The sequence below is a fragment of the Littorina saxatilis genome, unplaced genomic scaffold (genome assembly GCF_037325665.1).
Source record: "Littorina saxatilis isolate snail1 unplaced genomic scaffold, US_GU_Lsax_2.0 SUPER_4_unloc_2, whole genome shotgun sequence".
NCBI classification, from domain to species: Eukaryota; Metazoa; Mollusca; class Gastropoda; order Littorinimorpha; family Littorinidae; genus Littorina; species Littorina saxatilis.
The window spans coordinates 177501-192500 of record NW_027125697.1 but is presented as its reverse complement, the minus strand read 5'-3'; the positions used below and the strand labels follow the sequence as shown (position 1 = coordinate 192500).

Sequence of the window (15000 nt, the reverse complement as noted above, 5' to 3'; positions counted from 1 at the left end):
GTGTGTGTGTGTGTGTGTGTGTGTGTGTGTGTGTGTGTGTGTGTGTGTGTGTGTGTGTGTGTGTGTCAGATAGAGAGAAAGAGAGAGAGAAAGATATATATATATATCATATTTAAAAACAATCTCCTCAAAAGAGACTTTCTTCCGAGATTTGCTAAAATCTCTTAGCAGAGAAAGAGAGGGAAATAAGTATCCCTTCACAGACAGCCTAATGGGAGCATCAGACCCACCTCAAGGGGGACCGAGATTTACAAAGCAAAGTCCCTTTGTGGGGGACGTATCACAAGGTAATCTAATCCTAAGGAGGACCATTGTTTAGGTACCTAGACCAGACACGTGTTTCGACAAAATTGTGTCTCATCACTGGTCAGGTGGTACTGATGGCAAGAGTTGTCAACCCATGGTATCCAACTAAGAAGCAAACCACTCTGAATGGTAGCTTCTGTTGGCATGGGAGACCACCCTCATCTGACAACCCCAAGGGGATATCTGTGAAGGGAAATACTTTGATTTAAGGCCAAAGTGTGGAATTGATATTTATTAAGAAAGAATTTAGAAATGTAGACAAGTTTTACCCAGCTGTATAAACCCAGTCCCCCTGCAGAGACACATTCCGCCATCCAGACCATTCAGACATGCATCACTGATGTTAAATCTTGGATGGTCGATAACAAACTTAAGCTGAATGATGATAAGACTGAAGTCTTACTGTGCAAAAAGAAGAACACTACATTTCCCTCTCCCCAACCTGTTTCTGTTCAAATAGGCAACACCGACATTCTTTTCTCACCATCAGCTAGAAACCTTGGATTCACCCTTTCATCTGACATGACCCTTTACAAACATATATCTTTAGTCTGTAGAGCAGCTTATTTTGAGCTTCGTAAGATCAGCACCATTCGCCACACACTCTCCTCTCAAACAACTAACACTCTTGTCTGTGCCTTTGTTCTTTCTAAACTTGACTACTGCAACTCTCTTCTCTCTGGCTGTCCTCTGTGCCTCCTGCATAAACTACAAAAAGTCCAAAACTCGGCAGCACGCCTCATTCTGAAAGCACGAAAACGAGATCACGCAACACCACTTCTTCTCACACTGCACTGGTTACCTATTCAATCCCGCATTGACTACAAACTGTCCACCCTCTGCTTTAACTTCTTTTCTGGCTCGTCTCCTGCTTACTTCTCTGAACTCCTCACCGTCTATTCTCCAGCAAGAGAACTCCGTGCCTCTTCTGACTGTCGCATCCTCACCATTCCACACACCAAAACCAAAACATACGGACAACGCACTTTTACTTTCTGCGCACCCACACAATGGAATTCTCTCCCCTTTCACATCCGCCACTCTCAGTCACCCCAAGCATTCAAACGAGCACTTAAAACGCACCTCTTCAAGAAATACAACCCCTGATTTTGTTTTCTCAGTCCATCAGTAGGCTACATGTAGTGTATTTGTTGTTTTAGTGATAATGTGATAATGTATATAAACATATAGGGCTGTTTTCAGTATTGTTGATAACATGTTCTGTTTGATTAAGGGTATTCAGCTGGTATTTCCTTGTTTTCACTACCTATTTTATTCATGTTTTTATTACTTAGTTAATGGAAGAATCTTTCGTAATGTATGTTTGATGGTGTATGCTTTTAATTAAGCGTTGCTGACTATGAATGTAGATGTAAATGCTTGTATAACTGTGTTTTAATTTTAAATGTGTCAAGCGCAAAGAGCATAATTGTAAAGTTATGATGTTGCGCTATATAAATGCTCATTTATTATTATTATTATTATTATTACCAAGAAATTAGGTTAAAACAAGGGAAATTTGAAAAAGCCTAAAGGGAGGTTACTCTGTACCAGCCTGCAGATCCAGACATATATATATATATACAGACTGACAGACAGACAGACATACAGACGACCAGACAACAAGAAAGACAGCCAGACACACACACACACCCACACACTCACCCACACACACTCACCCCCCCCCACACACACACACACAAACACATACAACCACCCTTACCTGTACGATGGTGATGACAATGATATGATGCTCCCCGAGTCGCCGAGGTCCTGACGGACGGTGGCTAAGAATGTGATGTCGTCATGACTGGCCCACAGCTCTAGGGCCCTCAGGGCCGTCACTGAGGGTACTGCTACGTTACGCCGTGCCTCTGAAAACACAGACAGGGAGAACACATTAATATTGTGAATGTTGAGTGTGGTTTCAAAGCATATATGTAATATGAATGTCTTCATGAGTGAACAAATGCTCGAGGGCACTCAGGGCAGTCTCTGAGGGTACTGTTACGTTACGCCGTGCCTCTAGAAACACACACACAAAGGGAGAACACATGCATTTTGAGTGTAATATACATGTCTTTATGAGTGACCAACTGTCCCAGGGTCCTCAGGGCAGTCGCTGATATTATTGCTACGTTACGCCGTGCCTCTGGAAATACACACATAAACATACAGTTAAGAAATATTAAAAAAAATACTTTTGAAGCTTCTGTGTTCATGATTAGCACACAGTAGAGCGCTAAGGTTCTGCGACGTTACGACGTGAGTGAGAGAGAGAGAGAGAGAGAGAGAGAGAGAGAGAGAGAGAGAGAGAGAGAGAGAGAGAGAGAGAGAGAGAGAGAGAGACAGAGAGAGAGAGACAGAGAGAGAGACAGAGAGACAGAGAGAGACAGAGGACAGAGAGAGAGAGACAGACAGACAGACAGACAGACAGACACAGACAGAGAGAGAGACAGAGAAAGGCAGACAGACAGACAGACAGACAGACAGAAAAGTCAAGAAGAAGACCAGCGATGAAATGAAAGACTTTTCACCAAGAGAGAAGGAGAGATAGCAGAATTTATGTTTGTCAGCAGCTGTGCTGAAGCAGGCTCTGCCCCAAGGGATGGGGATGAGTCCCTCTACAGTTCTGTGCTGCTATATATCCAGTGGGCGAACGGGATCCACGTGCCCAACACTGGAGCGGACACCGGATAAGCACTCGCTTCCTGCACGATGAATGCATTACCTTGCCGCTTTGTTTGTTGGGTTGTGTGCAAATGACAGACTTCGCACATACAAAAGGTATAAGTAGTGTGTGGTGCAAGCGTGATTGTATATTGCTCTCGAGCTCCAAAGAGTGCATCCTTTTTTCGAGAGGAATGAGGGTGTTTGTACAGTTTTGAATATAGTACTGACTTGTTTTTATGTTGCGGTCTGGGTCGAAGGAATATCATTTGAATGAATCCTGTTGGCACCTGGCCGTGACAGAGTATATGAATATTGTTCTAGTTTTGACTATAGCACTAGCTTGTTTCTCTGTTGTTGCCTTGCGTTTGAGTAAGACAATATGGACGAATCCTGTGTTAACCTGGTCATTAAAGAGTACATCGGTGTTCTTGGGAGAACTGACGGTTTATGTACTGTAAATACAGTAGCTTATTTTTCTGTTGGGGTCTGGCTTCTTAGTAAGTCATGTAAACAAATCCTGTTGGAACCTGGCCATAACACCTTGTTTCCTCTAGAAAAATAAAGGTTTTTGTATTGTTCTCGTTTTAAATATAGAAGCTTGTTTATTTTTTACACTCTTCCTTGTTAGTAAATTCTGTGAATGAATCCTGTTGGCACATGGTCGTGTTGATTGTATACTGGATTAATTCTAACACTGTAAGACGATATTGCACTTAGGGTTTCAAATCATGTAAGAGCTTGTGTGCGCTCTTACAATTATAGGAATGAGGAACAAAATGTAGCCACAGAAGAAAAACAAAATCTAAATTTCACTAAATGTAAAAAAAAGAAAAATAAGTGCACACAACCACCGTTAAAAGACTGTCTCAAAAATACCCACAAGCATCTCAGAATACCATTCAAGACTCAGACCTACCAATGCTAAACACAAAACAGCCAGCAACAGAGACACTCTCACAGGTAGGTCGTACATACAAGTGACGTCAGTACCACGAGGCCGGAAGTAGAAACCGGAAGCGTAGTAGATATGTTGGTGTTGTTTCCTACCAGGGGGAAACACAAAAGGAGTGTGCAGCGGAAGGATATGAAAGAAGGAAGTAGATGTATATATTCTCTGCTTCCCTGGAGATCTACAGACCAGGAGAGGCAACATAAGGGCTGGGGTGGAAACAGTTAGAAGTGGTTCCCTTGCAATAGAAGCTCAGGACAAAGAGTTAAGGGGTTTGACAATGGAAGAAATATATGCTGTTTCTTTGAGGAATGAACAAGAGGAATGAAAAGGGAGAGGACAGTATAAGTACAGGGACGATGAAGATCGCTAGAAGCTGAACACGAAGAGTTATCACGATTACATGGGATCATCACTTACTTGCTATTCCGCAACTCGATACTTGTTCAGTGGAAAGTGTCATACATAAAGACAATAACAAGTTAAAGAAAAAAAGATGAAAAGAAAAAACCTCCTTCTAACTCTCTGTTTCTCTTATTCACTAACTCATTAATTCAACCAATGAATGGTCCAGTCTCTATGTAGTAATATCACACACTCAGTCAGTCCAAAACTATAAGATGTAAGCGCTGTGTCGTCTTTGTCTGATTAATGTTCGACTATCCGTGAACTCGAGAGACTATGCCATGAAAGGCGAGTGCGGTATAGGCAAGACAAAGTGACCGCTAGTGCTAAGTGCTTGTTCCCCGTTATCATGATTGCAAAAAGGCGGGGCTTGGGGCCGATACGGGAACAGCAGCGGAGGATCACGGACGTAACAGAGCCCATAACAACAGAAAAAAGTGTGTTCAGATCCTTGTTACAACAGAAAAAGTTGTATCTAGATCCTTGTTACAACAGAAAAACCTGTGTCCTGATCCTTGTTACAACAGAAAAGTTGTGTTCAGATTCTTGTTAAAAAAAGGACAAGTTGTGTCCAGATCCTTGTTACAACAGAAAAAGCTGTGTCCAGATCCTTGTTACAACAGAACAGTTGTGTTCAGATTCTTGTTAAAAAAAAGAACAAGTTGTGTCTAGATCCTTGTTACAACAGAAAATGTTGTGTCCAGATCCTTGTCACAACATAAAAAGGTGTGTCCAGATCCTTGGTACAACAACAAAAGTAACTCCCAGAGCTTATTTCAACAGAAAGAAGTTGTGTTTGGAGGCTTGTCACAACAGAAAAACCTATGCCCTTAAACTTGTAACAACAGAACACGTTTTGTCAAGAAGCTTGTAAAATAAATGTGTCAAGAAGCTTGTACCAGCAGAAAAAGTTGTGCCCACAGGCTTAACTATTACAACAGAAAGAGTTATGTCAAGAAGCTTGTACCAGCAGAAAAAGTTGTGCCCACAGGCTTAATTATTACAACAGAAAGAGTTATGTCAAGAAGCTTGTACCAGCAGAAAAAGTTGTGCCCACAGGCTTAATTATTACAACAGAAATAGTTATGTCAAGAACCTTGTACCAGCAGAAAACGTTGTGCCCACAGGCTTAATTATTACAACAGAAAGAGTTATGTCAAGAAGCTTGTACCAGCAGAAAAAGTTGTGCCCACAGGCTTAATTATTACAACAGAAAGAGTTATGTCAAGAAGCTTGCGACAACATGTTTACTAACATTCCAGCTATAAAATAGAAGAAAGCAAAGCGGCATCATACCCGCATACCACCTCTTTCAAACAAGTGGGTACCTCATTACTCTAATTCATTACCAGGCAGCACAGACGTCATATGCGCCAATAAGCTCTTCAGGCGTCTCAAGCTGCAATGAGACAAGCTTCGGAAGGCGGAAGAGGAACCAGCGACCCAGTGAAGTTAACCTTTAACGAACACCTCTCTCGGGCTGCCGCAACTGATAGCGATGTTACGCCACACGCCTTTCAGGCCACTGCCTTCTCCTCTGCGTTTTATCCACTGTTTCTCTCTCTCGTTTTATCCCATGTGCCAATTTAGCAGCCACCCCCTCCGCAGACGCACCAACACTACAGTCTTTGCCGTACCTGGCAGTACAGCAACGATAAGATTACGTGCTCGCACAGGTATTTCATTCAGGTTCCATGGGGCCTTTCCGCAGAGACAGGCTCTTCCTTTTAGCGTCAGGTGTTTTTTCTCACTGCAGTCGTTTCTTTCACAATCTGGAGTCTTCAACCCCTTCCCTTTCGCCGCTGTCTTTTTATTGCAAAATTGCTATTTTGTTCAAGTTCGCTACACTCGTTTTTGGACAGACTAAAACTCTGTTATGGGCAACTTGTACCCCTTTGTTTTATTTCATGACTGTTTCCTCCCCCTAAAACAATACTTCTATTTGACGAAAACGTCATTCCCGTGCAAAAAATCTTGTACACTTTCTCACATGTGCCCGGAATTGAACATGGGATAAGAACATCTCTCCACTCGGACACGAACCAAGCCCCAACAGTCTTGAGTGCTCTCTCTATACAATCGCAATTTATTTTACTAAATTATTTCCGTCAAATTGCGAAATCATCTCAGCAAAACTTTCCGAATCCGCACAAGGAACAACACATCTGTTGATTTGTTAAATGCATCCAAATGGAAGGATGCTCTTTGTGCGTGTAAGATCCTGGACATACATCCTGTATATGTGATGGTATCGTTAAGTTATGGAACAGTATTGTGCATTGTAAAAGCAGCACACTTGTGATGTAACAGAGTGTTCAGGGTTGTTTGTGTATATATCTTTGCTATATAATTATGTCATTAGCACCATGTCTAATATTCCCATGACATTAAACCATGTATCCCTTTTTTCATCTCTTCAAAATGAGAGAAAGGTCACAGAGCATTTTCTTGTACTACCTTCCATGTAATTACTCATAACCAACCTACAAGCGAACAAAAGCGAACAACAACTGCAGTGTTTATTATGTTGTCATGTATCCATACCCTCTTCACTGTAAAGATAGAAAGGCAGTAGTAGCGGATTTCGATATGTTTATGCATCGAAAAAGCCCTCCCTTCCTCTCTGTAAAGATATAAAGGCAGTAGTAGCGAATTTCGATATGTTTATGCATCGAAAAAGCCCTCCCTTCCTCTCTGTAAAGATATAAAGGCAGTAGTAGCGGATTTCGATATGTTTATGCATCGAAAAAGCCCTCCCTTCCTCTCTGTAAAGATATAAAGGCAGTAGTAGCGGATTTCGATATGTTTATGCATCGTAAAAAGCCCTCCCTTCCTCTCTGTAAAGATATAAAGGCAGTAGTAGCGGATTTCGATATGTTTATGCATCGAAAAAGCCCTCCCTTCCTCTGCGTAAAGACAGAAAATCAGTAACAAGCAGAGTTTCAGTACTACCTTCAACGTAATCACTCATAAACAACCCACAACCAAATACTTATGTTTTCGCATCTAAAAAGCTTGTGTTTGACGTTTCTGGTTCATTGCCTCAACGAATCTCCAAGAACTCACTCCGGTGACAAATGGCATGCCTCAAAGAGCTAGGATACAATTTAGCACCTCCTTACCTGGCAAAGAAAACAACCATTAGGCAAGACTGGGCAAAACACGAACACTCAGCGAGGACTCAAGCCATGCATCAAACGCATTCTACCTCTTCACTCGCTTGGTTTGGATAGATGCATGGTACCTTCGACTATCTGCGATTCTGCGGGGGTATATTTGGTGCCGCCAGGAGAGAGGTATCGCTTTTTGACGAGTTTCGATAAATCCTGGTCTAAGTTCGAGGTTGGCAGCCGACACACAGGATGACGCCCTTTTGGGTCTATACCAATAGTAACATCTTCTTGTCAAATACTTTGGGCGACAGAAAGGTGATGAAAGGCTGGTTCAAAAAGGACACTCATGTTGGTGCGTATCTTCAGACAAACAGACAGACAGGCAGACAGAAAGATAAAAAAAAACACGGACGGACGGACGGACGGACGGACGGACGGACGGACGGACGGACGGACAGACAGACAGACAGACAGACACTCAGACAGTCAAACTGATAGTCAGATAGACATGTATACAAAAAGACAGACAGACAGACAAACATACAGATGAACAGCCAGAGAAACAGCCAGAGAAACAGGCCGACAGACAAAGAACACAGATAGGCAGTCAGATAGGCAGCATGCATGTGGGCAGACAGACAGGCTAACGGGGAATCGTGTATAAACTTGTACACATCAGCCTATGCCAATGGTAAAAGACAGACGGGCAAAGATAGAACACTGACAGACCCCTGAACGATATCATTCAATACCACGACTGGAGCGTACTGCACAAGGCAGCTTGGCGCCCTTTATAGTTCACTTGCCCAATATAAGTTTCTATGAATTGGAAGAAGGGCGAAAAAGCTCCGTTGTGATGCTTATGACAAAACGGTGCCCGCCAATTAGAAGTGAAAATCTTCCGAGTCCATTGATTTGCATGTAATAATCGCCCGCCAAATGTCAACGGCACCTTTAACTTCTATAAGTCTAAACTTAGCTTGTTGTGTTTCATTGTTATGATCGCATGCATGCGGCATTGTATTTTGCACAATACATGAATAAATTGTTCAAACCAAACGCTTAATCCCCTATTCAAGCATAACTGACCCTTGCATGAGTCGAGTGACAGCTAAAGCTACTTAACCTACAGGTCGACGGACAACTCAACACAAATAACTGGTGCAGTTTTCAGAGACTTCAGTCGAAAGTCAAGCTTTTTACTATTTTCGGAGACCACTCTCTTGAAGTGCTATCATGGCTGGCTGCTGCCTATCAGAATGTACCAAAGATCTACACACCTCGACCATCGCATCCATCATCACAGCTGTCATTCAAAAACAGGTGACCCTCCTTATCACACCTGAGCTTAGTTTCAGGTGAAGATATTTACCTGTCTGTTGGCTCGTCAGCAAGACCTTTTGCTTACAGACAAAAAGGGGTAGGAAAGTTTAAAGGCAAAGCAAGAAACGGACAAAGTGTGGATTTTTCAAAGACCCCTGTGGAATTGCTTCGATAAGCATTAGAAGATAAGAGAGGTCGTGGGGGGAAAAATACGGATTATTTTTCTTTGTAAGATAATTCCATGCTCATATGTTTCGTCACATGACTAACAAGAAGAATCCTGAGCAAAAGGTATTTACCTCTTATTCACCTTTTGTGGTTATCTTTTCGACCATTCAGTCAATCAGTGAACCTATTAAACAATCAGTTAATCATGCAGCAATTCCACCAATGAATAACATTATTCATTAACCATTCCATAAATCCATCAGACAATGATCCATCTAAAAATGTGTGTATAATGCAACCTGGTTCACCAGCAAACCTTCATCGTCTCTCAGACATGTGTGCCCCTATACTGAATCCTTACAAGCACTACAATAACTCTCTTCACGTTCATTCAACAGAATGTTTCCTTGGACAGTATCCACAATCTCTGACACACACACACACACACACACACACACACACACACACACACACACACACACACACACACACACACACACACACACTCACTCACTCACTCACACACACACACACACACACACACACATACACACACACACACACACACACACACAAACACACAGTCGGCCGGAACCTCAGACATTTCATGCCCTCCAATACCAGAGAATAAGGTTCTTGGCAGCAGAACAACTCAAGTTCTAACCATCGCTACACCATCCAGCCACCAAAGAAGCCTTCAGGGGAGTTTTTCTTTTACAGGAATGGGTGAGCAAACTGAATGTGGAGGCAGAAAGGGAGGGTTTTCTGGAGGGGGTTGAGGGGAGAGATGGAGAGAAGAGACAGAAACGTTGGCACACTCTTCAAGTAGCTGGCAAAGCATGAAATCGCTTTTCGTCAGGTAAAAAGAGGAGGCTGAATGAAATCGAATTATCGTAATTTTCTTCTCCCCTTTGCCGCTACACGACTACCAATCGGAAGGAGAAGAGCCTCCCGGCTTCACTGAAGTCCACGAAAAAAGGGTTCTGGGACGTTTTAAGTCCTTGTGAATCTGTTTTAATGCTTTGTGTTTCTTGACTAGTTTTTCACCCTGGAAAGCGGCCCAGCGTCCAAAGAGCAGCAAAAGTGCAGACCGTAATTCTTGAAATTACGAGTGTTCTTACAGGAAAATAGGTTCGTTATTTGAAGTCGAAAAAGGTATTACAGAGTTATGAGTCGCAGACAGAGAACTAAGAAGTGAAGGATGAGGATGAGGATGGGGTAAGTGGCGACTATGTGGGGCAGTGGTGGGAGAGCGTGGGTGGAAGGACACCGTACTTACTTCTCAAGAAGAAGGAAGACGAGTTTCTAAACTTGGTCAAGGGGCTATTCAGGAAGTAATTCTTAAACATTAAATGTTAAGTGGCTGATCAAACGGGACGCAGATTTTGCAAGCGTATCTTCCCATGATGTTTCCACATTCAGAAAACTGAAAGCTGAGTTTGTTATTGCACACCAGAGCAGTTTTGTAGCAATATTTGTTCTCCCTTTCTAGTACAAAATCTTAACAGTTTAATAGAAATTGCGAGTAAAACAACCGGATACGCAGTACGAAACCGAAACAAAGTTGACGTCACTCTGCTCTTCAAAGACTGCCGTTTTTACACCCCGCTTGGTGATACCAGGTTTTGCCCCGGGGGACCATTCCGTAAGGAACAGAACGCGTGTTGATCGGGCAGTGTTCGATGAGAAAAATGAGGCCGTTGTCCTTTTGTCTGGAACCGTAGCACGCATTTGGTCGTTCTCCGCGCATCCTCTATAATGACTCAACCAATTACAAGTCATGTTGTTTCGCTCTGTCTCAACAAAGTGCTTACACGTCCACACCTCCGTTAGTAGCTGTAAGACAGTATAACCTCACGAGCAAATTGCCAAAGCGGTTGTATCAGTTGCCTTTTTTTCCCCAAGAGTTTACCTTGACTCAGGGAATGCCTCTGCCTGTGTAGCTTCAACAAATCCCCTAGAGCAATGCTCTTGCCTGTAACAGTGTATCCATTTCTTCCCGAGTTGTCGTCCTGTCAAGAACAGGTGCCTGATAGGTCTTCTTCAGCTAGCTCAGGATAAGCAGGGATTGTGTATGGTTTTAGTCTCAATTTTGCCGGAACTGTGATCATGGTTTTAATCGACTTGCGGGGTTGGTTTTGTCTTTTTTTCTCTCGTAAAACTGTATTGACCACAGAGAGGTTCAGACATACGAAAATGACGTTTCTAATCCATGAAGTTCATATAAATGGTTCAATAACTTAGATCGAATTAATTTTCCTCTGTCGTCATCCTTGGACATCAGTTTAGAAAATGAGGAAAAAACTGGAGGGGGGGGGGGTAAATTTTGACGTTGTTTGATAAGGATATCACGCTCAAACTGCATAATTACATCGCAATACTGCTCATATACCTGAAATTTGAAAGTTTGCTATTTTACCGAGTAATGTCACAGGGCAACTCTCCTGAACACTGATCTGAGAGCAGTTTAACACCAACAGGTGCCTGCAACAGTTACTTTGACCAACCGTATGCGCTGTGGGAGAAACCTTTTGTCGTTCTTCTTTCCTTGCCAAGACCACCCCGCGCTTGCTAGGGCTCTTCTGCCAACTTGCTGAATCCAGCCAGGAATTTCCCAGACAGCAAATCCCCCCAGTCCCCTCCACGCACCCCGGCTTCTTGATTCCTTCCCCTCTTCATTCATCCATTCCTCTCCCTAAAATTTCATCCACAACCCTGTGCATGGATCTCTGTCTGTTCTAACTTTTACTCGTCTACTTGTCTTTATAAAATCAAGTTACTACCCCCTCCCCATTCCCCCATACTTTGTCATCCACTTCTCCATTTCATTGATTGTCATACCCCTCCCCACCCTGTCACCTCCTACCCACCTTCAATTGGGTTTCTACTTCTTCCTTTCACTGAATTTTCGACCACTTGCTGACAAAGACCACCACCCTCCCTCCCTCTCCTTTCCTTTTTCCGGAATGTCCTGCCACATATCCAACCCCCACCATCAAAATTATCTTTTGCTTCCATGCTCCCATCTTCTGAATTCTCTACTTCACCCGCTATTCACCCACCTATTCCCCCCGAACACATTCTTGGTCTCCTTAGGTGTGGCTGGATCTTGATCAAACGGGTGGCTGCGAGACCGCCTGGTACGCAGGGTATGGGGCCTATGAGGACCACGCGCATAACGAGGTTATTGACGCTATCAAATTATTTCTACTGTACGTATGTGTATGATATTGGGATGCTTTCCAGGGAGGGATATGCCTTGTATATCCAGCTGTTCTCTTCTGAAGGAGTCGAGTGCCACCAACGTTGATATAAAACGACTTGGACCTAACTGACACCACTACGTTTTTCGTATACAAATCTGCGTATGATGCTGAGAGGATTTCGAGGGGAGGAGGCAGGTGGGCGGGGGAAGGGGGACAGGGCTTTAACCTGTCTGTCTAACAGTTTTTTACTCAAGGGAGTCCAAAGGCCACCAACGTCCATTTGAAACGATGTGAACCTAACTGACATTGTAAACTATTTCGTATTTACTATGTGCATAATATCGGGATGACTCTCAAGGTGTAGGGTTGAGGGTTGGAGGGACCGGGCTATACACTGTCTATCCAGCTATTCTTTTCCCAAGGAGTCGCGAGCCACCAACGTCGATTTAAAACGACTTAAACCCAACTGACACTATCAAATGTGTCGAGTCTGTTTACGATGTCGGCAGGTTTTATGACTATAGTTTACAAACATCATGCTGAGTAGCTGCTCTTGCTCCGAGTCGGTCCACATCAAGGTTGGTGCGAAACAATTTAAACTGAAATCGTCTGTGTGATACTGTCGAGGTTCGAATTCCATTGTTTCTTGTCATTTGTCAGAAAGCTCTTTCCAAAAACAGGGCTTAATACAGAACAGACACAACGTGGCATCACATTTGTGAAAGTTTATCTTATGTGTTTCTAGCAAAGCTGTATGAAACAGACGATGACATTGCACTGATTTCGTCTTTATCAAGTAAATACATTCGACAGTAACTATTTTTTTAATTGTGTGCAATCTGCATTACAGCATTGTAACTTGCTTACCAGAACAAAGAAAATAAAAACTAAAACTGTCCCATTTAGTTCCAAATTCACTTTGTCAAAGCACGCATGTTGGTCGGCGAAATGATAAATGTCATCTGTCACTAAACTCATAAGGTGGATATGGACAGTAGCTGTCTGTATGCATAATGCAGAATATGCAGCTTGACATACCAGTTACTCTACTTCAAAGAAAACCTGAACCTCAACGATCACAAAATATTGGCAACGAAGAAAGCCTGAAAGCGTTTAGTTCGTTCGATAGTCGCAAGACATGTTAAGTTTTAAGGTACAAGGCAGCACACCTTATTGATTCAGAAGATAGCAAAACGAAATCCTCAAAGTGGTTTGTCCTTTAATAACACCTCATAGAAGAGAACAGGAGCCGTTTAGCCCAATAAATTGATCAACCCAAGAGCATTTAATTGCAATAAACTTCTCAATGAAGGGAGAAATACAGTTCAAAAGCTTTTTGTCACAGGGCTCGCACACGTGGCCCTCAATGATAACGTACAAACAGGTAGTCGTAATTCGCGCAATAACTTCGCACCGCTAAGTACAACGACGGTAAAACCACTTCAAGAAGACGAATGGCTCATTCTTACTCTCTAACAAAGTGTATGCTTTGGTCTCTGAGCAAACAGATTTAACGTTATCTACAAGTTGAAGGGGTGCAAAAGCATTTCACATCGTAGATTTAATGACACCTGTGGGTTTTAATCCTGCTGAGAAGAATAAAAAATCATCTCTAATTTCACGTCCAAAGGGTGCTGCTGTTTGCTACGATTTGCTGTGTAAATTGTGGCAGTGAAGAGTACTTTCAATAGACACAGAGTAGTCAGTCAACAGGATGTATTAAATGCACCGGCACGTTTTGTTTTAACAAAGCACGGGTCCTCTTTTTATGCAGAGAAAAAACCCCACTGTAATCCCAAACGGGCAGGCACTCACAGAACGGAGTTAATGAAAAACAAGTTCTCTGACTTTCCCTATCTTGCGGTTTTAGGGACGCTTTAAGTTGTCGGAGCCATAGCAAGACTATTCTCTTGTCTAGAACTGGTACAACATTAGTACAGCCAAGTCATGTGAGGAATCCCAGAGTCAAGAATTGTGTACACGTGGCACGCTTTTTGAAGGGTGCGAGGTGAACTTTATAGTTGCCGAATGGTACCTCGACAACTAGTTACCCACTGAACCCTTCTGGCATTGCAATGTCTGAAAGACTGTGCAAGCCTACGGCACGATACCAACCACATACTAATAATATATGACGCACATTATACACATACAGAACGTTCTTATTTTCATCGGGAAAACAAATAGTGGTTTTTTTTTCTTCATCCAAACACTCAGTTATATGAATATTTCAAAACCGTGTTTGTGTTATAAGAGTATTTGCCGAGAGCTTGCAAACATGGAGTCGTGAGACCAAAATGAATTCGTACACTGTATGGCCTAAAGACAGAACAAAAAGAGATTGCGCAGACGCTTTGAATTTATACTTTACAATCTTTTTCTTCAGCAGTCCGGCGCCTAAACACTTGCAATAAAATGTATACAAAGACAAAAATACTGTCCGGGACTCCAAGGGTCAGTGAAGGAAGACCGTCAGGTCGCGCAAGAGAACCCTCTGCTTTCAATGATTTATGTCGCGTCTTTCACAGGCTAGCCTGTTTATCAATCTGATTTAAATTCACCGTTAATTTAACACTGCAGGCCATTCATAACCTCGGTACAGCATCTTCCTCTCCTTTCTACAGTCAGAAACTCGCAAAAAGATGTGGGCGGAAAAGTGAGTGTCATTATTCGCACATCTCGCTTCGTTGTCTTTTTTTCACGGACGTTTCAGATTTGCAGATAGACAGGCACACCTGATCGTCAGTTTTCTTTAAATTCACTGTTTATTCAACACCACAGAACACCATAACCGCATTCTTGTATCTTTTTTGGCACTTAAAAATGTGCAACTTAAAAGAATAGTGGGCGGATTCTC

General features: G+C 42.6%; 1 protein-coding gene across 5 annotated transcripts in view; it reads right to left on the bottom strand.

The window, feature by feature from the left end:
- LOC138954134 (protein kinase C-binding protein NELL1-like) overlaps positions 1–15000 on the bottom strand; it is a 162458-nt gene that overhangs the window by 38841 nt on the left and 108617 nt on the right. For all 5 annotated transcript variants that reach the window (XM_070326040.1, XM_070326037.1, XM_070326038.1 and 2 more), the window contains one exon: positions 2030–2180. In XM_070326040.1, the coding sequence (XP_070182141.1) occupies positions 2030–2180 (151 nt within the window). The remainder of the gene's footprint in view (positions 1–2029; positions 2181–15000) is intronic.